Source organism: Sesamum indicum, linkage group LG8 (assembly GCF_026168435.1).
Source record: "Sesamum indicum cultivar Baizhima isolate 11 linkage group LG8, ASM2616843v1, whole genome shotgun sequence".
In the NCBI taxonomy this organism is placed as follows: Eukaryota; Viridiplantae; Streptophyta; class Magnoliopsida; order Lamiales; family Pedaliaceae; genus Sesamum; species Sesamum indicum.
Window position 1 is genome coordinate 718504 of NC_142664.1, and position 23336 is coordinate 741839.

General features: G+C 34.9%; 7 protein-coding genes, 1 long non-coding RNA gene and 4 other non-coding genes across 14 annotated transcripts; 7 read left to right on the forward strand and 5 right to left on the reverse strand.

The window, feature by feature from the left end:
- Positions 1-1164: 1164 nt before the first annotated feature.
- LOC105167321 (large ribosomal subunit protein eL32z) lies at positions 1165-3196 on the forward strand. Its single transcript, XM_011086988.3, has 3 exons — positions 1165-1410; positions 2327-2508; positions 2623-3196. The coding sequence occupies exons 1-3, from the start codon at positions 1321-1323 to the stop codon at positions 2750-2752; spliced, it is 402 nt and encodes a 133-aa protein (XP_011085290.1). The 5' UTR covers positions 1165-1320; the 3' UTR covers positions 2753-3196.
- Positions 1472-1559, forward strand: LOC148787067 (small nucleolar RNA U31b). Its single transcript, XR_016067074.1, has one exon. It is a non-coding gene; the product is annotated as a small nucleolar RNA U31b (small nucleolar RNA).
- On the forward strand, positions 1678-1755 carry LOC148787068 (small nucleolar RNA Z195/SNORD33/SNORD32 family). The gene has a single exon (XR_016067120.1). It is a non-coding gene; the product is annotated as a small nucleolar RNA Z195/SNORD33/SNORD32 family (small nucleolar RNA).
- LOC148787069 (small nucleolar RNA Z196/R39/R59 family) lies at positions 1860-1946 on the forward strand. The gene has a single exon (XR_016067121.1). It is a non-coding gene; the product is annotated as a small nucleolar RNA Z196/R39/R59 family (small nucleolar RNA).
- Positions 2015-2160, forward strand: LOC148787070 (small nucleolar RNA F1/F2/snoR5a). The gene has a single exon (XR_016067119.1). It is a non-coding gene; the product is annotated as a small nucleolar RNA F1/F2/snoR5a (small nucleolar RNA).
- A 490-nt stretch (positions 3197-3686) lies between the features above and the next one.
- LOC105167322 (Pentatricopeptide repeat (PPR) superfamily protein) lies at positions 3687-6590 on the reverse strand. Its single transcript, XM_011086989.3, has one exon. It carries the CDS (start codon positions 5998-6000, stop codon positions 3859-3861), a length of 2142 nt encoding a protein of 713 aa, XP_011085291.1. The 5' UTR covers positions 6001-6590; the 3' UTR covers positions 3687-3858.
- Positions 6591-6743: 153 nt separating this feature from the next.
- LOC105167323 (membrane protein PM19L) lies at positions 6744-7952 on the forward strand. Its single transcript, XM_011086990.3, has 4 exons — positions 6744-7023; positions 7119-7338; positions 7476-7521; positions 7610-7952. The coding sequence occupies exons 1-4, from the start codon at positions 6897-6899 to the stop codon at positions 7697-7699; spliced, it is 483 nt and encodes a 160-aa protein (XP_011085292.1). The 5' UTR covers positions 6744-6896; the 3' UTR covers positions 7700-7952.
- Positions 7953-8106: 154 nt separating this feature from the next.
- Positions 8107-10926, reverse strand: LOC105167324 (uncharacterized). Of its 3 annotated transcripts, none has more exons than XM_011086993.3 (4): positions 10620-10926; positions 9269-10083; positions 9040-9138; positions 8107-8484 (listed from the first exon to the last, which is right to left on the reverse strand). In XM_011086993.3, the coding sequence occupies exons 1-3, from the start codon at positions 10720-10722 to the stop codon at positions 9046-9048; spliced, it is 1011 nt and encodes a 336-aa protein (XP_011085295.1). In that variant the 5' UTR covers positions 10723-10926; the 3' UTR covers positions 8107-8484; positions 9040-9045. The 3 variants fall into 3 exon arrangements, with proteins under 3 accessions (XP_011085295.1, XP_011085294.1, XP_011085293.1); XM_011086992.3 differs by having other exon boundaries at positions 8107-8479; positions 9269-10092; positions 10620-10924; XM_011086991.3 differs by having other exon boundaries at positions 9269-10092; positions 10620-10924.
- A 2740-nt stretch (positions 10927-13666) lies between these two features.
- LOC105167328 (oxoglutarate-dependent flavonoid 7-O-demethylase 1) lies at positions 13667-15198 on the reverse strand. The gene is made up of 4 exons (XM_011086999.3): positions 14956-15198; positions 14601-14848; positions 14134-14458; positions 13667-14021 (listed from the first exon to the last, which is right to left on the reverse strand). The coding sequence occupies exons 1-4, from the start codon at positions 15196-15198 to the stop codon at positions 13779-13781; spliced, it is 1059 nt and encodes a 352-aa protein (XP_011085301.1). The 3' UTR covers positions 13667-13778.
- On the forward strand, positions 14222-15377 carry LOC148787071 (uncharacterized). The gene is made up of 2 exons (XR_016066639.1): positions 14222-14356; positions 15051-15377. It is a non-coding gene; the product is annotated as an uncharacterized LOC148787071 (long non-coding RNA).
- A 1112-nt stretch (positions 15378-16489) lies between these two features.
- Positions 16490-18177, reverse strand: LOC105167327 (oxoglutarate-dependent flavonoid 7-O-demethylase 1). The gene is made up of 4 exons (XM_011086998.3): positions 17871-18177; positions 17528-17775; positions 17042-17366; positions 16490-16966 (listed from the first exon to the last, which is right to left on the reverse strand). The coding sequence occupies exons 1-4, from the start codon at positions 18123-18125 to the stop codon at positions 16724-16726; spliced, it is 1071 nt and encodes a 356-aa protein (XP_011085300.2). The 5' UTR covers positions 18126-18177; the 3' UTR covers positions 16490-16723.
- A 2603-nt stretch (positions 18178-20780) lies between these two features.
- Positions 20781-23123, reverse strand: LOC105167326 (oxoglutarate-dependent flavonoid 7-O-demethylase 1). Its single transcript, XM_011086997.3, has 4 exons — positions 22796-23123; positions 22446-22693; positions 21932-22256; positions 20781-21206 (listed from the first exon to the last, which is right to left on the reverse strand). Exons 1-4 carry the CDS (start codon positions 23036-23038, stop codon positions 20964-20966), a joined length of 1059 nt encoding a protein of 352 aa, XP_011085299.1. The 5' UTR covers positions 23039-23123; the 3' UTR covers positions 20781-20963.
- Between the last annotated feature and the right edge of the window lie 213 nt (positions 23124-23336).

The following is a 23336-nucleotide window of genomic DNA, read 5'->3' on the forward strand; positions in this document are numbered from 1 at the left end:
GTTAAAAAATTAATTTTATATAATTAACTTATAAAAAAAATTAATTAAAACTTGAATATAAATAAAATTAAGAAAAAAAAGAAAGAAAAAACCTGAGAATATATTTTACTCCCTGGAGAGATTATTAATTAATTTATTACTAAACATGCTTTAATTATTGCCAGGAGCTTATAATAATGAGAAGTTCATCATCAACAGAGCATTATTTAATTTTTATTAAGAAATATAAAATGAAAATAATAGGAATTTATAATTATGGATTGTATAATTAACGCAATCTAGCACGATTATTAATGTCCAAGATTCGTCTTAATGGTGGTAAAATTAACATTTTTTTTATACACTAACAAAAAATTGATTTTTTGTTACACTATAAATGACTACAATTTAAAAACTATGGATATCAATACTATTAACCATGTTTAAATAAAATCAAAGTAAAAATTTAAAATTTTACCACGATTAATCAATATTCGTTATGATTTTAAGCCATAGACAAAACATGAGTTGTTTATTTTTTTATTAATAAATTATGGAACGGGTAGACATTTTTGACATTTGAAATTATATACTTCATTGTATTTCTTTCAATTGTACAAAAAAATATACACTATTATATTTGTCTACTTAATTGTAATTTTTAAAATTAATATAATTTTAATATTATAATTTTTTGAATTTTAATAGGTTGTTAAAAAATTAATTTTATATAATTAACTTATAAAAAAATTAATTAAACAAAATTAAAAAAATAAAAGAGGTGGGTGTCGTGATTTTACCCATTAAAAAAAACAAAATTACAAAATAAAAATATGGGTGTCGTGATTTTAAATCACGACACCAAGTATTTATGCTGAAAAAAATAATTTTTAATGTCGAATCGTAATTTTAAATTACGACTCGACATATTAATATTAATATATTTAAATTAATTATATTAATATAATTTATTTATTTTTTATTAATAAATAAATAAATAACTCCAATTCTCTCTTTATTTTATTTTGATTAGTTTCTTTGTGAAGGAGGCAAAGGAATTTTTGTTTGCTGCATCGCCCACCCCAGACCTTTCGTTACGCCCTAAGTTTACACCGTTGATTTCCGCACTTTTCTTAACCTACTCTAACGGAAACCCTAATTTTAAATCAGACATCTCTCTATATAAACCAATGAGCACAGCCTTTTACTTCCATAGGGTGGCGGAGCAGAACGCAAAACCCTAATTAAAACCCATAGCCGAATCCACATTTCTCAACTCACATAGCTCTCTTTTCTCTACTTCTCTTTGTTTCATTATCTTTTGTTCAGAGAAGGTAAGCAATGGCGGTCCCTTTACTCGATAAGAAAATCATCAAGAAAAGGGTCAAGAAATTCAAGAGGCCTCAGAGTGATCGCTTTGTTTCTGTAAAGGTATACCTTTTCGTCTATTTCCCTTTTCTTTTTTAAGCTTTGTTGTGTGTTGTTTCGAGAGGAATATGATGATAGTATTTTGTCGCCCCAGTCTTAATGTGCATCTATAAATAGATGTAATGTGGTGATTGACATATTTTATCTGATTCCTCTCTTGTATTTTAGTTTTTGATTGATTTGTTTGTAAGTTTTATACTTTGTGATCTTTCTTTGTTTCCGGGTGTTTTAGATCTTGAATAAAGGGTTCAGATACTTGAGATACGCGAGAAGAGGTGTGATGATGCCTATCCACCTATTCTGCATTTGAATGATGATTAAAAATCATGCACTACCATCTGATCTCTCTCGTTCATCTCAAGATTTGTTGTTTTTGTGGTATTTTCTTGAATTCATGTTAGTTTATTTATTATGTATATTAAAGGTTTTAGTTTGAACATTTGATCTGATCATGTGATCAATGATGAAGAATTTTTATTAGTTGCTGAGTTACCAGTGATTATCACAAACAAATTCACCATCTTTCGGCTGAGATTGCTGTGTCAGATTTTAATGATTTCTTCCATATCCATTCATTCACTCTGTTCTGTGAGTCAGTATAAAGATTGTATGCCCATGGTATCTAATGTCCAGACTTATCTTCTGTGTCTGGGCATTTCGTTTCAGGGCAGAAATCAACTAAGGAACAGGTCTTTGCGACACGGATAGCTTCACATATATGAGCTTTCTGTTACTTTAATCCTGCTTACATATCTTTGATTGGTCCACTCTAAAATCTTCTTTCTATTTGATAACCTCCTGTTTTGATTCTGGGTTTCGAATTGTTTTGCTGTAAGTTCAATTGACATTTCAATTTCAGTTGTCCCAGTTCACTTAGAATATTATGACTAACTATCACTGCGTAATGCATCCACAACAGACAAACTGGCGTAGACCCAAGGGTATTGATTCTCGGGTCAGAAGAAAGTTCAAGGGATCCACCTTGATGCCCAACATTGGATATGGGTCTGACAAGAAAACTCGTCACTATCTTCCAAATGGTTTCAAGAAGTTTCTTGTGCACAATGTCAAGGAGCTTGAGCTTTTAATGATGCACAACAGGTATTCTATGCCCCAACCTTGTACTAAGGTTGTTACTTATGATCTTGTTTTTTCGTATATGTGATTCTGATTTGGGTCGTAACAAACAATCGGGTGTTAATTTGTTTGCATCAGGAAATACTGTGCAGAAATTGCTCATGACGTCTCTACAAGAAAAAGAAAGGAAATTGTGGAGCGAGCTGCTCAGCTTGACATTGTTGTCACGAACAAGCTTGCCCGACTGCGCAGCCAGGAGGATGAATAAGCCCTTGGATGTAGGGATTTCTGCATGCTGATGCAGTGCTAATTCCTGCAATGCAGTCTTATCTATACTTCTAAAGATGTTAATACAAGACCAATTTTGCCTAAATTTTATGAGTATGTACGCGTTAATGAGAAAGCAACTATCATGATTGTTATTGTAACTCGTTGGCCTTGATGCCATATGAAGTTGTGAGATAGAAAGGGATGGATGTGCTTTTGCTATGCTGGGGGGTGGGGGGGGGGGCTCTGGGGTAGAGACTGCACTTTGTAGTGCTTGTAGATACGGTGGGTGGATGTACCGCGATAGCTAGTGATCAAAGCCTTCTGAATCTTTTCATATATCGAAAAGGAGCATACAGAAATGGTTTTGTTTGGTTGTTTTAACCTTAATGGCGTTGTCCCTGCCTCGGACATGGAATACAATAATGTTACCTTTTTCCTTCTATATCCCTAAACCATAAACAAAATTTAATTATTACTACAAAATATGTAGTTTAAATACTATATTATATATTCAAGTTGTGATATAAGAGATTATATAATTACATCTCTTGATGTATAGATAATATAGAAGTTGGACGTGGCAGAGAACAATCTATACCATGAAAAGAGATTAGAAAGTCTCTTCCCAGGAATGAATGATACTATATTTTCATTTCCATCCGTGTTCCGCAATATGTTCTTAGATTTTCGATCACACTCCAAGCAACGCATTTTTCCCTTTATGATTTGATGCCAACATAGAAACCTTAAACCCATTTTAGAGCTTCTCAGGACTTGAATGTTACAATAGTATTTAGGAGATGGTCCTGTAACTTTGTATCAGAAGCGTTTTTGTCAGACCGTATGCAAAGTTATATATATCTGTATGATTTTTTATCCCACAGAGTAATGCGTTTTTGATTGGTGGAGCATAGTTGTGTGAGAGTGAAGGCTAATGAACTAAAACTGTATGCCTCATCTATCTATGAATCTCCATACTTTCTGTGACAATGTTAAAAGGATCAGACGTTCCTCACTCGATCCCTCCTGTTCCTGCAACAAACTTATCCAGCAGGAACCTACATTTCCTTCTAGACTAAACATTTGAAGTGCGTCTTAAATTTTCTACCAATAGTCTCCACAGGAGCAAAACCCATCCCGGAAGTGATGAAACCGGCTGGAATCCCTGAGTATGATTTCACGATCAACGATCTTAGCTATGAGCTTAATGGCAGAGTGACAATCCCCACATGTGCGAAGATTCTTCATCACTGTTATAGCACTGCCCTCTGCAGTACTAATTAGCGCAAAAGATATAGCAAGCCTCTCACTGTGGCATGACAAGAGTGCTTCCTTCTGTTCTTCCTCTACGTCATGCAAAGCAAATGTTTGATCAGAGACATAACCATGCTCCTTCAACTTCTCTCCTAACCAATCCAGCTTTCTATATATTTTTTCACTTGAAGTATGGGACTTATCACCGGAAAGAAATGTATGTCGTACACCCCTGTGGAAAAGCCAACTGCGACCAGGTTGTTTGAGAGTACCCATCTTTTTCATATTCCTTCTGACTCTTGCGGCATCAGTCCATCTACCAGAGGAGGCATATATATTAGACAGCAACACGTATGCAGCACTACAATGTGGATCTATGGTAAAGATGTTCCTGGCAGCACGCTCAGCCACCTCCACATTAGATTGCGCTCTGCATCCACTAAGCAAGGCAAGCCATATAGACAAATTTGCTTCCATAGGCATCATTTTCACTAAATCTTCAGCTTCATCCAACTTCCCACTTCGGCAGAAGATATCGACCATGCAGGCATAGTGCTCAAGCTTCACTTGAACTGAAGCATATTGGCAAAGGCATTTAAAGAAGTGTCGTCCCTTCTGCAGCATACCAGAATGGCTACAGGAGTTGAGCAACCCAGTGAACGTGATTTCATCTGGATCAACTCCTGCTTTTGCCATTTGGCTAAAGAATGCTAGTGCCCACTCGCCACAACCATGTTGTGCACATCCAACAATTATTGAATTCCATGAGACAATGTTCTTGTCAGCAATTTCCCTGAATGCGACAACTCCATCTCGTATGTTTCCGCATTTTGTATATAAAACAACAAGAGAATTTCCCACAAAGAGATCAGTTTCCAGTCCTAGCTTGATGGCTGCACCATGAATCACTTTGCCCCAATCAACAGCTTCCATCTCACGGCTTGAATTCAAGGCACTGGTGAATGATGATTGGTTGGGAACAATTCCTACTCTAATCATGTTACGGAAAACTCTGAATGCATCTTCATGCCTAGAGTTGATACCATACCCTGTCACAAGAGATGTCCACACTACTACATTTGGATGCAACTTCTCGTTAAAAGCCTGTATACATTCCCCAATTTGTTTGCAATTTGCATAGAAAGTGACTAGGGAAGCAGTTATATATGAATCAAAAGCATATCCAAGTTTTAAAATATGTCCATGAACTTGGCAACCCAGGCACAAATTACCCACATTAGCACAACTTGTTATAGCACAAGCAAAAGTACTTGATGCAGGCTTCACCCCAACTGCCACCATACTCCTAAAAATCGATAAAGCCTCATAGGTCCTCCCATGCTGATCAAGCCCGCTAATCATCGTGGTCCAAGAAATGACATTCCTATCAGGAATCATCTCGAATAAACTGGTCGCCTCTTCCACTCTCCCATTCATGAAGAACCCATGAACCATCGCATTCCACGCTGCTGTATCCCTCACTGGCATCTCCCAGAACAACCCATTAGCCTTTTCAATCATTCTATACTTCAACAATGCATTAATAATGGTAGTCCAAGTAATGACATTCTTCTCAGGCATCTCATCAAAAAGCCTCAAACCCATCTCCAGATTTCCGCAGTCGACACATCCTTTGATCATTAAATTCCACATAACTATGTCTTTAACAGGCATTTTATCGAACAGTTCCAGCGCTTCATCCAACCTGAAGTTCTCTACATAAGAAGAAATAATCTTTGTGGATAAATACACATCGGGAGACGGGATCTCATTGAAAAGGTCCCGAGCGTCATCAACTCTTTGGTTCTTTAAATGATTAACGATGACTGAAACGTATTTACCAGAGGGCTGCATACAAATTTTAGTTGTCTCTGCAATGCTCGTGATAGATTTTGAAGGATTTTCGAGAAAACTCAACCAAGAGATTCTCGAATTGGTAAAGGACTTCTGTAAAGATTGGAAACTCTTGAATATGGCACGAAACGTTGGCATTTCTTGTCATAATGAAAACCGTAATAAGGGAAAGGAGAGCTCTATTATGCTATACACGTTTCAGCAAACAAGAAACTCCCAGCAACCAATGGTTTTCTGTAAAAATGCGAGCTTTATTATAGAAGTAGGAAAACCAGAGCTTTTCTTGGCCAAAAGTCGCTATTTCAGGCCAAGAGCTACTTGATCAGCTTGCAGCATTAGCAGTTTCAAATAAAAGAACTTTTTTTTTCCTTCTAGAAAGCTGAAACTATTACTGGACCATGATTTCAGGATAAAAGGGCAAAATCATAGTGGGTTTATGATAAAAGTGAGAAACGATTCTCACTGAACCTCAAAAAATCAGATGATAAAGCGACAGAAGGACAAACTTAACTCTTGAGCTAAAGTAATACAGAGAAAATTAAGAGACCTGATAAACTTAGCAAACTCATAAAATAACAATTGATGGTGCTGAGGGTATTTTGGTCATTTTCAAGAAGATACTGTTGAATAAGCAAGATATTGCTTTTGGCAATTACTTGGAGAAATCACAGTAGAGATAAGGTTTCCAGAATTACTAAATTAAAAGAATTGCAGAGAACCCTAAAGTAAGAGCAATTTCAACAATATTCAAAAGAAAAGTTGGCAGAAATTGTGAGCAAGAAAGAATAAGGCGTTTCTTTGGCTGCCTTGGAACACAAAGCATAATCTTTACAACCACAGAGAAAACCTTTAGAACATACAGCCTTACAAGAAAAGAACCAAAAGCCTTCTGCTCTTGGCTGTTGTAGCACTTATATATATCAGCCCCCTTTAATCTGCATGCATCAAAGACATGCAAATATCTTAAACTCTTCAAACAGGGTTAGCCCTTCAAACCATCCTCCATCTCGTCGATTACTTAATAAGTCCAGGAAATGGCTGGAGAGCAGCTAAAACCAGTTGCAGGACTTCTTCTGTTCCTCAACTTTTGCATGTATGCTATAGTTTTGGGTATTGGTGGCTGGGCAATGAACAGAGCTATTGATCATGGTTTTATCATTGGTATGTACTTTTTCATGTTTGTTTCCATACACTCAAACATAATGCATATCAATATCTTGGAACCAACGGTGGGGGACATGTAATTTGTGAAACAGGTCCAGGATTGGATCTGCCCGCACATTTCTCGCCTATATACTTCCCTATGGGGAACGCGGCAACTGGATTCTTTGTGTTATTTGCTTTGATTGCCGGAGTGGTTGGAGCCGCCTCAGCCATTTCTGGAGTAAACAATCTTCGTTTCTGGGACGAGGATAGCATGTCTGCTGCTGCCTCTGCTGGCACTATTGCCTGGACTCTTACACTTCTTGCCATGGGGTAACTATATGTGTGTGTGTAAATATATATATCTGCAAAGAAATATGTTTAGGGGGCAAAAATTCTCTTGTTCACTGAAGGAGAAAAGAATCTGCCTGGTTTTTAAATTAAGAGAGCGTGTTTTGTTTCTTTTTCAGCTTCGCATGCAAAGAGATTGATCTATATGTCAGAAACGTCCGTCTGGTGAGTTGAACGAACATTTGTTTCCTATAAACAAGCATGTTATACAAAGGTGGCAAGGAATTACAGTTAACTTGTATTTTCTCTACAGAGGACAATGGAGGCTTTCATCATTATCCTGTCTGCTACCCAATTCTTTTACATTGCTGCTATCCATGGAGCTGCGAGGAGAAGAGCTTGAGGATCCTCAACTTGCCTTATCTGATGTTATATGTGTGTGCATCTGTGTGTGATTTATGTCTGATTTATTCTTTAGGAGTTTTTACGCTTCTACCAATTTTTTTGTTCATTTATGTTTTCCAAAGTGCGCAATGGCGCAGAGGATTCATGTATTCAGGTCACTCTAAAACATGATTGAGTCAATGTGTGTATAGCAATAAGTATACAAGAATGTTTCTTGATCATAACTCTGTATCGATCCATTTTTCTGAGGACCCTCCTGTTTGTTTGCTGCATTTTGAGTGCCAAAAAGGATGTAACTACAAGAATTTTCTACAACTGATCTTGCATATCTTAGGTTGGTTTGGAATAAACCACGGAGCATATTGATAAAACATGTATATGAATTTGCTCAAAACAAACTCATCATAAACCAATGAATCAATTGTTACATATACGACGGACTGAAAGTTGACAGCAACTACATATAATTCAAAAGAAAAGGAAATTTATAAATTTTGCAACTTCACAGTTTTCTCTCAAGCAGCATAAAGTGATGTTCTCAAGAAACCGTAATATCACACTGAAAAAGAAAGCAACTTCAAAATCAATGAGGAAACATGTATCATAGGAAACTAGTTCTTAACTGCTTTCCTCATAATACTAACACTACCTTAACGCATAACCGACTCTTGCACAGTCTTCAAAAATTGATCTTTAAAGAAGAAAGATCACAATCGACTCTACTGAAAATCCTACTCAGGATTCCACAACCACAAGATCTACCCCCTGCTTCTGCAGTCTGCACTGATAAGATAGAAGGATTTAGCAATCTATTGAAACCCATGCTCTTCTCTGCTGGAGTAACTCAGAAGGAAAAAGAGATGCAGAAAGATAGACCAAACAATGCAACGTCCAGCTACTGAATCGCTGGTTAATTGACTTAACAGAAGGGGAAACTCCATGATGCCCATAATCATAGTTTTGTATCAAAGGCAAACTTATAGTTTCTCTCTTTCATCTTAGCGGATTGGATCCAGTTGACTTCGAAATAAGTTTCATCATGATTGGGTGTAAAAGCAAGCAATAAAAGCTGTAGATCAGTTTGATGCATACCATCCACACTCACTGTTATTCAGAAAAAATCCATCTATCCAGCATTTTTCATGCAAAGCTACGATAATAAAGATCACAAATTGTATTATCGGAATGAACAACAAAGAATAAGATTTTGTGATGCCATTTACCTAAGTACGACTATACAAGGTCGAAATAATATCTATTGCTGGATGCAACATTCCCGCATACAACATTTTACATTTTTTGACTCAAATTAAATTTGAAGCTTCAGAGGATACTGACCTTAAATTATCTACCAGACCCCGTAAACACTTCAAAAAGTCCACAGCAACTCTTCCAAGATGTTGTTTGCACTGGACGGGTAGCAGGGGCTAGCAATGGCTGCAAAAATGATACAGAAAGAAATTGGAAAAGGATTAAGATGGAATTTCCGCAGCATAGTATCGATGCCCAAAAACTGATATAATTAGGCAGATGCTAATAAACAAGCAGAAGAAAAACAAAACACTACCTCAGTAACTCCAGAATCGTTCTCACGTTCTGCTCCACTATCAGCAGTAGCAATAGGTGCATTGTATGACAGAGTCAACCGATCATCAGTTTCTTGTTCTACATATTCTTTCTGATCAGGAATTTTAATCTTGTCCTCAACAGGTGGACTACTTGCTTCCTCCTCCTTTTGCTGTGACACTGTGACATCAGAAACTGCTGAACTACCAACTTTATCCTCAAAAGATTTCAGCTTTTTCACCCCATTTTCCTTGAATACAGATTCAACTAGAGACGGATCTGCGGGGTCGTCAGCTGTCTTCTCTGGGACAAATGCAGGGATATTTTCAATAATTGGATCTTCTGCCTCTTCAATGTTAGCAGTATGAATAGCCTCAGCTTGCGCTCCAGACAAACAATCAGCTGCCTTCCCTGAATCAACAACTGAAGCAACATCCGCTACAGCTTGACTACTCTTGATATCATGAGACTCATCATCTGAACTGCTGCCACTGCTACTACTTGAGCTCCCAGATGAACCTCCCTTGTTAGACTCCTTTGTTGAATCGTCATGCTTTCCATCTTTTATATCAGATTCATCCTCAATCTTGAATTCCCTTTCAACTGGAATAATACTCTCTTCTACCACAATGTTTGGATCGCCAACAACCTCAATTTTCACTCTTTCAGCAGAAGGAACATTTGAAATATTCTCTCCCCCCTCAATTTCTTCTTCCTCCCCCTCCCTTGAAAAGTTCTGGTGGCTATGGTGGTCTTGAGATGCGGGAGAGCTAACCTCCCCAACATCACTCTCTTTATCATCTTGGTTCTTCAAATCTTCACCCCCTACCATATTTGGATATATTCAGAATAGTTCAATACAAGATGCAAAATACCAATATCAAAATTACTCGCCTAATATTTCATCCCAAAGAACTAGAAATCCAACAGAATCAATATAAAAATGAATCTATTCCACATCCATGTACTATTACTCGATGGCATTCTCAAGAAAGCACACTTCAATCTTATATACCATACCAAAACCTAACAAGCACAATAATAACTAGCAAATGCTCATAAACCCGTCTCCAGCTATTGCCCAAAGACAAACATATGTGGGCGGCAGCAAAGATTGATATGATACTGATTTATAAGAGTATAACACAAAGACTGATGGCCAAGTGAAAAGGATGCTGAAACAATCAAACTCACACAGATTAAGGCATGCCCACAAAGCCAAACTGACGGAAAAACTAACTGTAAAGTTCCAAAAGATGAAAGAATAATTGAGTGGCACATGGAGCTGTATGAATTGGATTTAATAAAGTAAAGAACCATCTTTTCTAAATAAAGTAAGAGCTTCTTCGTACCATGAGAGTGAGCAGAAGCAGGGGATGGATTATTGGGATGGTTGTTAGGCTGATTCTCCTTCTTTTTCTTGGCAGCTTTTCGCTTCTTGGAGCCTGAAGGCATGATGATGGTTGATTAATAAGATTGATTGAGAGCTACAGCTATGGAGCAAAAAAATGGATCGTGGGCTGTCTGCTCAATTTCTTGATTCTCTCCCCACACTGTCCCTCACTACAACAGTTTCTCTATCTAGCTGTGCTGTCTTTTGTTTGCTACTGGGTGAGACGGTTTTTGTGGATTTCAAAATAGTACAGTGCAGAAGGGCGGGCCTGTCCGATTGGTGGTGTGTGTGGCTTTTATGGTATGATGATACGGTGTGGGATCGGAGAGACCCTAATTTTCGCTTAAATACAATTTCCCCCCCAAGATAAATCGATATATTATATCCGCCCCTTCAAGATTATTTTGGGTAACACTTACCCTGTATAGAGCCTTTAATTAGATTGATTTTTTTTTTTTCAATTTATTTCAAATCTTATGGTATTCTATTTCGATTTAACATATACATGTAACATGTATAATAAACACTACGTAATTTCATTTTATTTAAGTGAATATTTTATACACATTATGTATATATGTTAATTTAAATAGAAAATATAATAAGATTTGGAATAAAAATTCAATCCAGCCTTTAATATGTTATGAAAAGAAGGAGATTCAATACCCACAAATCGTATTCAATATTTAGTTATTATATTTTCGGAACATGAAATATTATTTTCGCATGTATTCGGACAACAAACATAATAAACAATGATGATGTTAAACAAAAGGAGAATTTGGCAAAAGATGACATGTTAGCAAAGATTGGAGAGTATAAAAGATCACAATATGATACGTAAAATTCATTTTCATCCTCGATATTTTATTTCAACTTTAAAATAGTCTATATTTTTTCAATTTACTTCAAATTAGTTCATCTGGTGGGTAATTTTCCAATAGTACTCTTCAACCTTTTCTTCTTTACAAAAAAAAAATTATTTTAGTCCCTTACTTTTATTTCAAATTGTAATTTGGTCCCTCACTTATAAATTTAGAAAAATATAACTAAAAATTACTATTGGGCAATTACTTAGATAATAATTTGATTCATGACATATAAACATAATAGTTATTGCAAATTTAATAAACTTCTTGAATTTTTTAAATAGAAAAGTACTTGAATAAATAAGTTGGAAAAAATACTTAAAACAAAAATATAACAAAATATCTTCTAAAATTAGAATATTAAGAAATGTCAATTAAAATATTGAAGAATGTGGCATAAAACCCCTCTTTAGTAGAGTGCGTATTCGAATTAAATGGCACAAAATTTTATTTTAAAATATAATTTTATAGATGGATGTATTCGAGTGAAATGACATTTTTTTTTATTTTAAATAACATTATAGATTCTAAATTATTCTGCTTGACAAAATTATCCTCTCACTCTTTATATATTTACATATATAATTTCAAAAGTACTTTTATTTAAAAAAAAATTGCGCTAATATTTTATTTGATATTTTGCCAACTTATCTATTCAATTTTTTTTTAATTTAAAAAGTGCAAGAAGTTCATCACATTCACACAAATTACCGTTTATGTGTCATTTAAGTTAATATTTAAATAATTATCCACCTGTAAATACTTCCTACTAAATATGGTTGATTTTCTTGAAATTTATGTATAACAGACTAAATTGCAATTGAAAATGAAAAGTTCGTAAGGGTAATATGGAAAAGTCAACTATTGGAGGGATCAATTTGAAATGAATTGAAAAGACAAGGACTATTTTAAAAATTAACATAAATATTGGGGACTGAAATAAATTTTACCAGAGTATTAGAGAATAAGTGTTACAGAAAATAATTTGAGGGGTGTATATGATATATTATTTTTGTTTAAGGGGTAAAGCGTAGTTAATCCATTGATTTTCAAATGAGTATGCGGAGTTGGTTGAAGAGGTTGGTAGGATTACTGTTCAAGTCAATACTGGTTTTTACGTATATAAAGTTTATCAGTTTAAAAACAAAGTTAATCGCGCTTTCTGAATTATGCGACATTTGATAATTTCTACTGCAGAGAAAAAGAATGTTGAAATAGATTTATATATGATGAAATTACAGTGGAGGTTCTGAAACTCGGTCAAACCCATGATTTAACATTAGTAAAATTCATATTCTCGATATTCAAATTAAAAACAAAACAAAAAGTTGATGACTATAAATTAGTAATATTATGGCACACCATCTCTACGTGTGTATAATAAATAATATTTTTATATTTTAAAATATTATTTTATCATAAAGGAAATTGTTAACTTCACAAGAAATTAATGCAGCTGCGTCGCTAACCATCATTTATAAATATAAAATATTTTTTTTTATATTAGTATAGATATGATGGGACTTTTTAAAGTTATTAAATCCAACTGCTAAAATTCCAGCTAATAAAAAGTTATTTGCTCATAATTTGGGCCTCTTTGTGGACTTTAGAGTGTGCGATAATATATAATAAATTTGGATAATTGATGACATGGTGACCCATCGTTTCTGAAATTTATGGAACATTCAGACGTCAATATAAATGCTCACATTTAATTAATTTGTGAACTTGAGCGACGAAAGTCGGCAGAGTAATTGCGAGGGTTCATTCATTTGTAAAATGATTGTTCAATATTCAAATATTGGGATTGATTTATGCAATAATAATTAATGCAACTACATTTATTCATTAAGTTTCAATCAAATTCATCCACACTCGTCACAAAACTCTATTTGTTTATTTCATATCTCACAGAGGTAAATTGCATTTAACCTTAAAAAACCTTGTGCGTATTCTAGGAACTTTAGGATTGAATTTGGGTTGGATTGTTCCGAGACTCCCAATCCAATTACATTGCTTCCTATTTTAGTCGTTTTTTTTTTCAAAATAATTCAATATATATATATATATATTTGGTACTTTTTCATTAATGTCGAAGGTAAACTACAATTAATCAGTTAGTTATATACACTGCACATTATTCTAAAATTGCCGAGATTTAATTAATTAGTTCAAAATTCAAAATCATTACATCAGTTATTAACTTTCATATATTTATATATAGAGACACTATAGCTCAATCTAAAATTCTAAATCCTCATGAGGTCGACGTATGATTTCCCGACGAGTTCCCGCGAGATGAGTCCCTTGAAATATTCAGCCACCGCAATCGTCTTGAATTTTGCTGGAGTCTGAGGAGTGACAAGGCTTGCCGCCGGGCCCAGATGACCGTCCATGTTGGGGCTCAGAAATGTGGCGATGGAGAGCCTCTCCTTTGTGGAGTTGACAGTTGCTCGATGCTCGATGCTCCTGTATGCCCCATTCGTCCAAATCTGCGTGCCAATTCATTGTTTATTAATTGTTTGACACGTTTCAGATCACAAAAGTAATTGCTCGACACGTATTGAGATTTCTGATAAATCTTTGTCACATTTGATCAAATACCTCCAAGATATCCCCGATATTGATGACGAATGCATTAGGGAGTGGAGAAACGGGAATCCAGGCTCCATCTTTCTTGATCTGGAGGCCCTCCATTTCGTTTGCTTGGAGGAGAATGGTGAGGCCGACTGCATCGGAGTGTGGGCAGAGACCCGTGACAAGCTCCGGTTGCGGACACGGAGGATAGTAATTCATCCTCATCGATTGAACCCCTTCTGCGAACAGCGTATTCATTTCTTCAGCTTTTATGTTCAAGGCTTTTGCCATTAGCTTTAGAATCTTCATGGCAAGAACTTTCAGTTCTGATGCATACAATTCTATGGCGTCCCTGGCATCAAAATTACCAAAAAACAAAAACAACTTTTGTGTTTATTAATCGATCACCAATCAATTAACTCTAAAAATAGCATTTTTTTCATATTAAATATTGAATGATCCTTCTCTGTAATTCGCTCAAGTTGAGCATGTACCTGAAAGTAGGAGGAAGCTTGGGAATTAAGTAAGGCTTTCTGAGGTATGTTGGTGAGGTTCCGACGAAAAACATGTCACCCCAGTCAAGCTTTTGCTCTTCTGATACAACAAAGGCTTGCCCATAGCCCTCTATGTCCTCTTCCTTTTGCATGAACTTGTTCTTTTCTTCTATTGGAAGATTGAAGAATTCTTGGACTTCTAACTTCATTTTCTCCACCACAGTGGAGTCCACCCCATGATTGATCAACTGAAATAAAAGAAAAAAAGGATAACTCTGTGTGATAATTCTTGGTCTTCAAACAAAGAATAATTTTGAAGTCGTGTATATATCTAGATATGACACTTGATAGGTACCTGAAAGAAACCCCATTCTTGGCATGCATGATTCAGGGCTTCAAGCTCAGAATCCACTGAGTATTTGTCTAATAACTTCTGCATATCGATGACAGGGATTTGAGGCAAGGAAGAAAGAGTAGAGAGAATTGTCTGTTGATGTTGATCTGGGCGCACGTATCTTGGAGGAACCGTTGCTAGTTTCTCCTTGGCCAGTTCTTGCACAATAGGCACCGGAAGAGAGCCGCCTAGCTTTGGTTCCATTGCTACCGCACTATGCCTCAGACAAATTTCAAGTCCACTATGCTTGTGTTCTCATCTTCATGAAGCTCTTCTTCTGCATATATTTATTCATCATACGACGGAAAGGTAGAGGGATTCTAATTCTGTCGAATTATAAAATTAAGTAATTAGTGTACTATATCTATAAGGTGATTGTCGAATCTTGGAGGCAATTGATCTATCAATTGTCTGTTGCGATCAGCCTAGGCCGGCCCGTTATTGATAGTGACGAAACTACGTAAACGACAGACTGCATGTCCATTACGTTTCTGACTAATTGCGCTTAACGAAGTCATGCAAATAATGGGTAAAACATTTCGATAAAGGACGAAAAGCATATGGATTGATTTTAAATCATTAAAAATGAGGCCTGCACTGCGTTGATTGCTGTTTTGAATTTGAGCCACTCGTCTTGACACTTATTTTGGATGTTCACAAGGCTTATGCGAGTAAAGCACGACTAGCTAACCCCTATCTTCGAAAGAGTAATCCAATACGCGGAGGAAATCATTTGTTATAAAGATACAGGGCAAGGACTCCGTTATGTTGATTCTACCGGATAGAATAGAGTTTATATTTTCTCAAACCAAGAGTTTGATCCTGACTCCAAAGGAGGCAGCCGGAAACAATAGTATAGTGTACTTTTAGTTCATATCATGAAGTAGGGCTGCTTAGTTTGGTAAATCAAATCAAATTGAATCAAATTGTACAGATGCATTCCTCGAAATGCCATACCAAAATCGAACTCAGTTCAGTTATATCGGGACCTTTTTCCATTTTAAACCGAAAAAATTGATTTCTTTAAAAACCAAAAAAGAAAAAATAAGTAATGGATAATGCCTCCTTTCTTCCTTCCATTAATTTCCTCGTCTCTTCACCATTCCATTAAATCACATGTTCTTTGATAAATATTTGAAGGAATGTGGTTGGGGCTAAAATTGCAAATTTTTGTAATTAAATTTGGTAAATATCAAAACAATAGACCAAAATCATAAAAAAGAAAAAGAAAAAAGTTATAAAACGTGAATTACAATTTTCCCAATATGGAGCAGAAGAATGTTAAAAATATATAGGGATCCGGGGCCGGTGACCAGATTGAAACAGAAACCTCTAATATGAATGAAATTTTTGAATTTTGGATATGACCCAATCTTAATCAAAATTTTATACATGTGAATATTGTTTTTGTAAAATATTTTTTAAAATACACTTTTAGCATGAAGTATATTACGTATAACATGAATATATAATATATATATATATATATATACGCTAATTTAAATAACTATTTATTGCTTGAGAAAAAAGTAAACAAGAAAAGGAAGAAGGAAGACTGGCAGTTTCTGCTATGATTGCAGAAACTTACTATTGCCATTTCATTACTTCAATTATTGGTTTCTTAAGATGACGACAATGACATATAAAGAACTGAGTCGCTACATAGTAACTTGTAAATATATTTACCACCACATTGTATCGGCTATATCCCCAGACAGTAGTGTATACCCTAAATCCTCATGAGGTCCAAATATGATTTCCCCGCGAGTTTCCGAGAGAATAGTCCCTTGAAATATTCAGTCACCCCAATCGTCTTGAAGTTTGCTGGTGTCTGAGGTGTGACAAGGCTGCTCGCCGGGCCCAGTTGACCATCCAGGTTTGGGCTCAGAAAGGTGGCGATGGAGAGCCTCTCTTTTTTGGAGTTGACAGTTGCTCGATGCTCTATGCTCCTGTATGCCCCATTCGTCACAATCTGCGCCCCAATTCATTGTTGATTATTATTTGGAAACATATATAATGGGATTTTATGAGAAATTTGATCGAATACCTCCAGAACATCTCCAACGTTGATGACGAACGCATTAGGGAGTGGACAAACGGGAATCCAGACTCCATCTTTCTTGATCTGGAGGCCTTCCATTTCATTCACTTGGAGGAGAATGGTGAGCCCGACTGCATCGGAGTGAGGGTAGAGACCCGTGACAAGCTCCGGCTGAGGACACGGAGGGTAGTAATTCATCCTCAACCCTTGCATCCCTTGTGCGAATAGTGTTTCCATTTCTTCAGCTTTCATGTCTAAAGCTTTTGCCATTAGCTTTAGAATCTTCATGGCAAGAATTTTCAGTTCTGATGCGTACACTTCTATGGCATCCCTAAAACCAAAATTAAAAAACCAAAGTAAAAGTAAGCCAACTTTTGTCTTTAATTGACCCATCAACTAATTAACCCTAAAAATATACATTTTTTTTCTTTATTAGACATGTTAGATATTAAATAATTTTTCTCTCTGGCATTAATCATTAAGCGTTTGTACCTGAAAGTAGGAGGAAGCTGGGGAATTAAGTGAGGCTTTCTGAGGTAAGTTGGTGAGGTAACTATGTAAAACATGTCAGCCCAGTCGAGCTTTTGCTCTTCTGATACAACAAAGGCTTGCCCATAGCCCTCTACGTCCCCTTCCTTCTGCCTGAATTTCTTCTTTTCTTCTATTGGGAGATTGAAGAATTCCTGGATTTCTGACTTCATTTTCTCCACCACAGCAGAGTCCACCCCATGGTTCATCAACTGCACCAAAATTGCCATACAAAAAGAAACCATTCTCAATTGGTCCTCAAAGTTTATACAAAGCATAAATACCGATCAAGGTACGTGACGGGTACCTGGAAAAACCCCCATTCTTGACATGCATCATGCAGGGCATGAAGCTCAGAATCCATTGTATGGATGTCTGAAAACTTTTGCATATCAATGACGGGGATTTGAGGGAAGGAAGAGTTGAGAGAAGAGAGGGTCATCTGTTGATGTTGATCTGGGCGCACGTATCTTGGAGGAACTGTTGCTGATTCCTCCTTGGCCAATTCTTGTACGATAGGCACCGGAAGAGAGCTGCCTAGCTTTGTTAATTTTGGGTCCATTGCTGCCGCTCTATGCCTCAACCAATTTCTATCCCACTTTGCTTCTTTATACTTCTGTATATATATTAGTTCCAATGAAGTAGAGTAATTAACGGTTAAATTCATTTTTATGTCAGTGATATATTAAAATATCAAAACTCTCCTTATGAAATTTTTAATATAAAAAATCATCCATATGTTATGAATAAATAATCACACCACCCCTTATTCAACTTGAATCTATTTTTTTTGAAATAATAACTAAAATACCCCTATAGTCAACGGATCAAATTAGAAATTTTCCTTGTTCTCATATGATCAATGAGGTTTTTTTTTTTAAAGTGAAATGATAAATTATGATTTTTAGGTAACTTGAGAGTATAATCATCAATATTGAATATTTATATCTAATAATTGTTGATAATTGTACTAATTATATATCATCAATATTGAATAATTATATTTAATCAATATTTATTATTAAAATAAAATAATAATTTTTATTAATAATATCCCATTGATGCGTCAATTATTGGTTTCTTGCAATTCCGTGGGGGTGGCCTGATAATTTAGAGTACACGCAAGTGAAGTGGGTAAACCATACCTAGCATTTTCACGGTGCTGTTCAAATCTTTAATGATTTGAGATTGACCCCAATTGTTAATTATTTTTTTAATGTATTTTTTAAATAATTTCTGCCCATTTTCAGGTAGAGGAGCCTTTTCTCTTAAGTCCAAAAATAGAAACAGGTTAAATGAATTTTTATTAGATACTGATTTGAATAATTTTAATTTTTTTATTATAAAAAAATCTCGTTAATTGATTCTATACATGACAAATTACCAATATTCTCCTGAAATTTCATAATTATAATTATTCATTTGTTATTTAAAAAATACAAATACTTTCCTCAAATCAACAATCATTTGATAAATACCCTAATGATAGTCTAAGCACGGTTTTCAGAAATCGGCCAGTTCGACCAGTTCAATTGGGAACCGGCCATGTATTGGGCCCAATTCAGATCTTCAAAACCAGTATGGTCAAACTAGTGAGGATCGGTCATAATTGGTGACCCAATAACTGGTCAAAAATTGATTCTAACCTTGGAAAAAATTATTATTTAGTTCAAATTTTTCCATATTTATCGCCAAAAGAGTTTAAGTTTGGCTTATATTTTTTCAATATAGTCTAAGCACGATTTGCTTAAAGCTTTCCGTCCTATATTTATAGTCTAAAGTGATAAACTTTACCTTATTTTTTTTCAATATGGGACAATAAGCTTGGTTAAGCTTTTTCATAATTATAGTCTAAAGTATCTAAATTTTTACTTTATCAATGTGGGACAATAAACTTGGCCTAAGTTTTTCTGTATTTATAGTCTAAAGTGTTTAAATTTTGATTTATACTTTTTTAATGTGGGGTAATAAGCTTGGTTTAAAATTTTCATATATATAGTCTAAAGTATTTAAGTTTTAGCTTATGCTTTTCCAATATGGGATGATAAACTTGATTTAAGCTTTTTCTATTTATAATTTAAAATATTTAAGTTTGGCTTATCTTTTTTAATATGAGACAAAGCCACGTCTAACAACTAATAGGGTTTAATAAATTGATATATAATATATTGATATGTTACAAATATATATACATGTATATAATATATTTCGGGTTAATTAGTTTTTTAAATTCGGTCCGATCGATCGAATCAATGACCCAATAATTTATCCGGTTCAATTTTCAACACATTCATTATAAGGTAGTATCTGTTAGCCTTTTATTAAGTTTAAAGAATATTTATAAATTTTTAATTATTGCAATTTTGGAATAGCTTGTTGTAATTTTTTCCTAAATTTAAGACGATTCTTGACCATAATTAAACTAATTTCCCCAAAATAGTACTTTTACATAATTATAATTTTTTCTTTATCATCTTTTGGTAAGTTTTATTGGAAATCTATGTATTCCAAGTAAAATATCAAATGTAGCATCATCTTGGTTAAAATATTTATTGTCTTAGTATTTGTGCAGTTGGTAAATTAAATTTTGAAAATGACTTCTCAACATTGTTTATTAATAAAGAAATTAGCGGACGGAAATTTCTTGATTAGCAATAAAGTATATTAAGTGGCAAAATTTGGTTCAGAGTTAATGTAATTAATTAATTTTAAATTTAGGTTGGTGAACGAGGGGTTGGAGAAAAAAAATTAAATGCTACTTATATTTCTTGTAATCCTAATGATAGAAACTTGATGATAAAGAAATCTCTAAAGGAAATTCATATTATTATTTAATTTAATGTAGTCAATTCTGATTACATGGTAAGTGTAATATATTTGTCGTGTGATTAATGTATAGTTTAAGGAAAATGATCAATCACAAGACAAATATAATACAGTTACTCTATGATTTGGTATTTTCCACTTAAGAGAAAGAATACATGAGAACAACATTAAAAAACTCTAATAATGGTCTATTATTTAAGTCAGGAAAATTATAAGTAGAGAATTATGAAAGTTGTAAAAATAATCAGGGTGACAAAAATTATTTTCTATACAATATACTGATTTAAAATCACACATTATCCCTCAGGGACGGAAAAGGTAAAAAAAAAAAAAAAAAAAAAAAACAAGAATACCCGCTCATTTTTCTTCTATAATTGCATAATATTAGCCATTTCACTACATCAATTATTTATTTCTTAAGCAACATCGCTGACAATTATAATTTACCATATGAAATTTTTTTATTTAAATTAGGTATATCAATCACACGATAAATATATTATATTTTTTATATAATTTATTGAAGCGACTCAACTAGATTCAGATCAGAATTTGGGTGAGAGTATAGTATACCCTAAATCCTCATAGTGTCCAAGTATGATTTCCCCACGAGCTCCCGCGAGAAGTATCCCTTACTATATTCAGCCGCCCTGATCCTCTTGAATTTCGCTGGAGTGTGAGGAGTGATGAGGCTTTGCGCCGGACCCATATCACCATCCAGATTCGCACTCAGAAATGTGGCAATGGAGAGCCTCTCTTTCTCTTTGTTCACAGTTGCCATATGCTCAATGCTCCTATAAGCTCCATTGGTAACAATCTGCCTATCCATATTGGTTTTTAGTTGTTGGAATTATTCGGATAATATTTTTGGTCTCATAAATTAGACTCATTTAATTTTTTATCCCATTTATTATTGAGATTAACACTTTTAATTTCGTAACTTATAAAAATTAGCACTTTTAGTCCTCATCCACTTTTTTTATCTATAATTTAATAGTGCAGTCCATGTGCCTAGTATGTGATCGTTAACTATTTTTGGCTGGAGAGAAAATTGGTCTGTTCTCAACTTAGGATCATTTTTGGGAAAAAATATAACTACATTCGATGGGAGGATCTTGAAGTAAATTAAGATAAAAAAATATAGTGATTTGTTTCTTCTCTCACAAAAATTGAATCATATCCTTTCCTTATTTTTATAATTTAAAAGCAAATAGAAACAACACAAAGAATTATGTCTTCCACAAATAAATCAAATAAGTAAAATGAAGCACTCATATGCTACTACTAAAAAATGGGCCAATTTTTTCTCTAACAAAAAGTATTTAACGGCAACATTTACATCTTTAAATTGTAGATGAAAAAGTGCAAGAGGACCAAATGTGTTAATTTTTATAAGTTATGGGACTAAAAGTATTAATCTAGTAATAAATAAGATAAAAAATAAAATTGACGTAATTTATGGAACTAAAAATGCTATATCCAGGAATTAATATAATGGGATAATGAATTGAAAAGGTTTGAAGAGATTTGATGGAATTTTACCTCCAATATATCTCCAATGTTGATGATGAATGCATTAGGGAGTGGAGCAACGGGAATCCAGAATCCGTCTTTCTTGATTTGGAGGGCGTCCACTTCATTGAGTTGGAGGAGAATGGTGATCCCAGCTGCATCGGTGTGTGGGTAGAGGCCCGTGACGAGCTCCGGCTGGGGACACGGAGGATAGTAATTCATCCTCATCGATTGCATCCCTTCTGCGAATAGCGTTTCCATTTCTTCAACTTTCATGTCTAAGGCTTTTGCCATTAGCTTTAGAATCTTCATGGCGAGAATTTTCAGTTCTGATGCGTACTCTTCTATGGCGTCCCTGAAACAAAGATTAAACAAGTAAAAGAGAAAGAAAGAAACCAACTTTTGTCTTTAGTATTTGATCATCAACAAATTCACCTTAAATATAGCATTATTTTCTTTAGTAAATTAACACGTTAAATATTAAATGACTTTTCTATATATCTAATAATTTAAATTCAGGTGATCATTAAGCGTTTGTACGTACCTGAAAGTAGAAGGAAGCTTAAGGATTAAGTGAGGCTTTCTGAGGTAAGTTGGCGAAGTAACTATGTAAAACAGGTCTGCCCAATCAAGCTTTTGCTCTTCTGACACGACAAAGGCTTGCCCATAACCCTGTAAGTCCCCTTCCTCTTGCCTGAACTTCCTCTTCTCCTCTATTGGGAGATTGAAGAATTCTTGCACTTGCAACTTCATTTTCTCCACCACCGCAGCGTCCACCCCATGGTTGATCAACTGCAACATAATTCCCATACAAAAGAAACCATTCAAAGACAATTCTTGGTACTCAAAAAGTACAATAAATACTGATCAAGTGTAGTTGTATCCGACCGGTACCTGAAAAAAACCCCATTCTTGGCATGCGTTATGAAGGGCCTGAAGCTCAGAATCCAGTGAGTATTTGTCTGATAACTTCTGCATATCGATTACAGGGATTGGAGGCAAGGAAGAAAGAGAAGAGAGAATCATCTGTTGATGTTGATCTGGGCGCACGTATCTTGGAGGAACTGTGGCTAATTTCTCCTTGCCCAATTCTTGCACAATAGGCACCGGAAGAGAGCCGCCTAGCTTTGGTTCCATGCTGCTGCACTATGCCTCAATAGGCAACGGAATAATTAAGATATGAATGCTTTGTGCGTAAATTGTTGGGAAACATTCTTAAGAGGTTTGCTTTCATGACCATAACCCCTTATCGACTTAAAATTGGGACGTGTTTACATTTTTACAAAATTGCCCCCTAATAAGAAAAAAATCTCATAATTCAGATAGAGAATTAAGGAGAGTGAATGGAAATTTGGGTCAAATGTCATGCCAGGCACATTAATTGCATTGGCCTTGTAAAGATGAAATTAAGCATAAAAGGAAGGGCATTTTGGAC

Bases quoted from the DNA above. Each gene is read 5' to 3' on its own strand.
- LOC105167323 (XM_011086990.3), top strand. From the start codon at position 6,897: ATGGCTGGAGAGCAGCTAAAACCAGTTGCAGGACTTCTTCTGTTCCTC. The intron at 7,339-7,475 runs GTAACTATATGT...TTTCTTTTTCAG, and splicing joins CTTACACTTCTTGCCATGGG to CTTCGCATGCAAAGAGATTG. The intron at 7,522-7,609 runs GTGAGTTGAACG...TTTTCTCTACAG, and splicing joins ATGTCAGAAACGTCCGTCTG to AGGACAATGGAGGCTTTCAT.
- LOC105167326 (XM_011086997.3), bottom strand. From the start codon at position 23,038: ATGGAACCAAAGCTAGGCGGCTCTCTTCCGGTGCCTATTGTGCAAGAA. The intron at 22,257-22,445 runs GTACGTACAAAC...TCTTTGTTTCAG, and splicing joins AAGCTTCCTTCTACTTTCAG to GGACGCCATAGAAGAGTACG. The intron at 21,207-21,931 runs GTAAAATTCCAT...ATGGATAGGCAG, and splicing joins ACATTGGAGATATATTGGAG to ATTGTTACCAATGGAGCTTA.
- LOC105167322 (XM_011086989.3), bottom strand. From the start codon at position 6,000: ATGCCAACGTTTCGTGCCATATTCAAGAGTTTCCAATCTTTACAGAAG.
- LOC105167327 (XM_011086998.3), bottom strand. From the start codon at position 18,125: ATGGACCCAAAATTAACAAAGCTAGGCAGCTCTCTTCCGGTGCCTATC. The intron at 17,776-17,870 runs GTACCCGTCACG...ATTTTGGTGCAG, and splicing joins AAGAATGGGGGTTTTTCCAG to TTGATGAACCATGGGGTGGA. The intron at 16,967-17,041 runs GTATTCGATCAA...ATTGGGGCGCAG, and splicing joins ACGTTGGAGATGTTCTGGAG to ATTGTGACGAATGGGGCATA.
- LOC105167324 (XM_011086992.3), bottom strand. From the start codon at position 10,722: ATGCCTTCAGGCTCCAAGAAGCGAAAAGCTGCCAAGAAAAAGAAGGAG. The intron at 10,093-10,619 runs GTACGAAGAAGC...CAAATATGGTAG, and splicing joins TGCTTCTGCTCACTCTCATG to GGGGTGAAGATTTGAAGAAC. The intron at 9,139-9,268 runs GTAGTGTTTTGT...TCATTTTTGCAG, and splicing joins ACGATTCTGGAGTTACTGAG to CCATTGCTAGCCCCTGCTAC.
- LOC105167321 (XM_011086988.3), top strand. From the start codon at position 1,321: ATGGCGGTCCCTTTACTCGATAAGAAAATCATCAAGAAAAGGGTCAAG. The intron at 1,411-2,326 runs GTATACCTTTTC...CATCCACAACAG, and splicing joins ATCGCTTTGTTTCTGTAAAG to ACAAACTGGCGTAGACCCAA. The intron at 2,509-2,622 runs GTATTCTATGCC...TGTTTGCATCAG, and splicing joins CTTTTAATGATGCACAACAG to GAAATACTGTGCAGAAATTG.
- LOC105167328 (XM_011086999.3), bottom strand. From the start codon at position 15,198: ATGGAACCAAAGCTAGGCGGCTCTCTTCCGGTGCCTATTGTGCAAGAA. The intron at 14,849-14,955 runs GTACCTATCAAG...CTTTTATTTCAG, and splicing joins AAGAATGGGGTTTCTTTCAG to TTGATCAATCATGGGGTGGA. The intron at 14,459-14,600 runs GTACATGCTCAA...TTTTGATGCCAG, and splicing joins AAGCTTCCTCCTACTTTCAG to GGACGCCATAGAATTGTATG.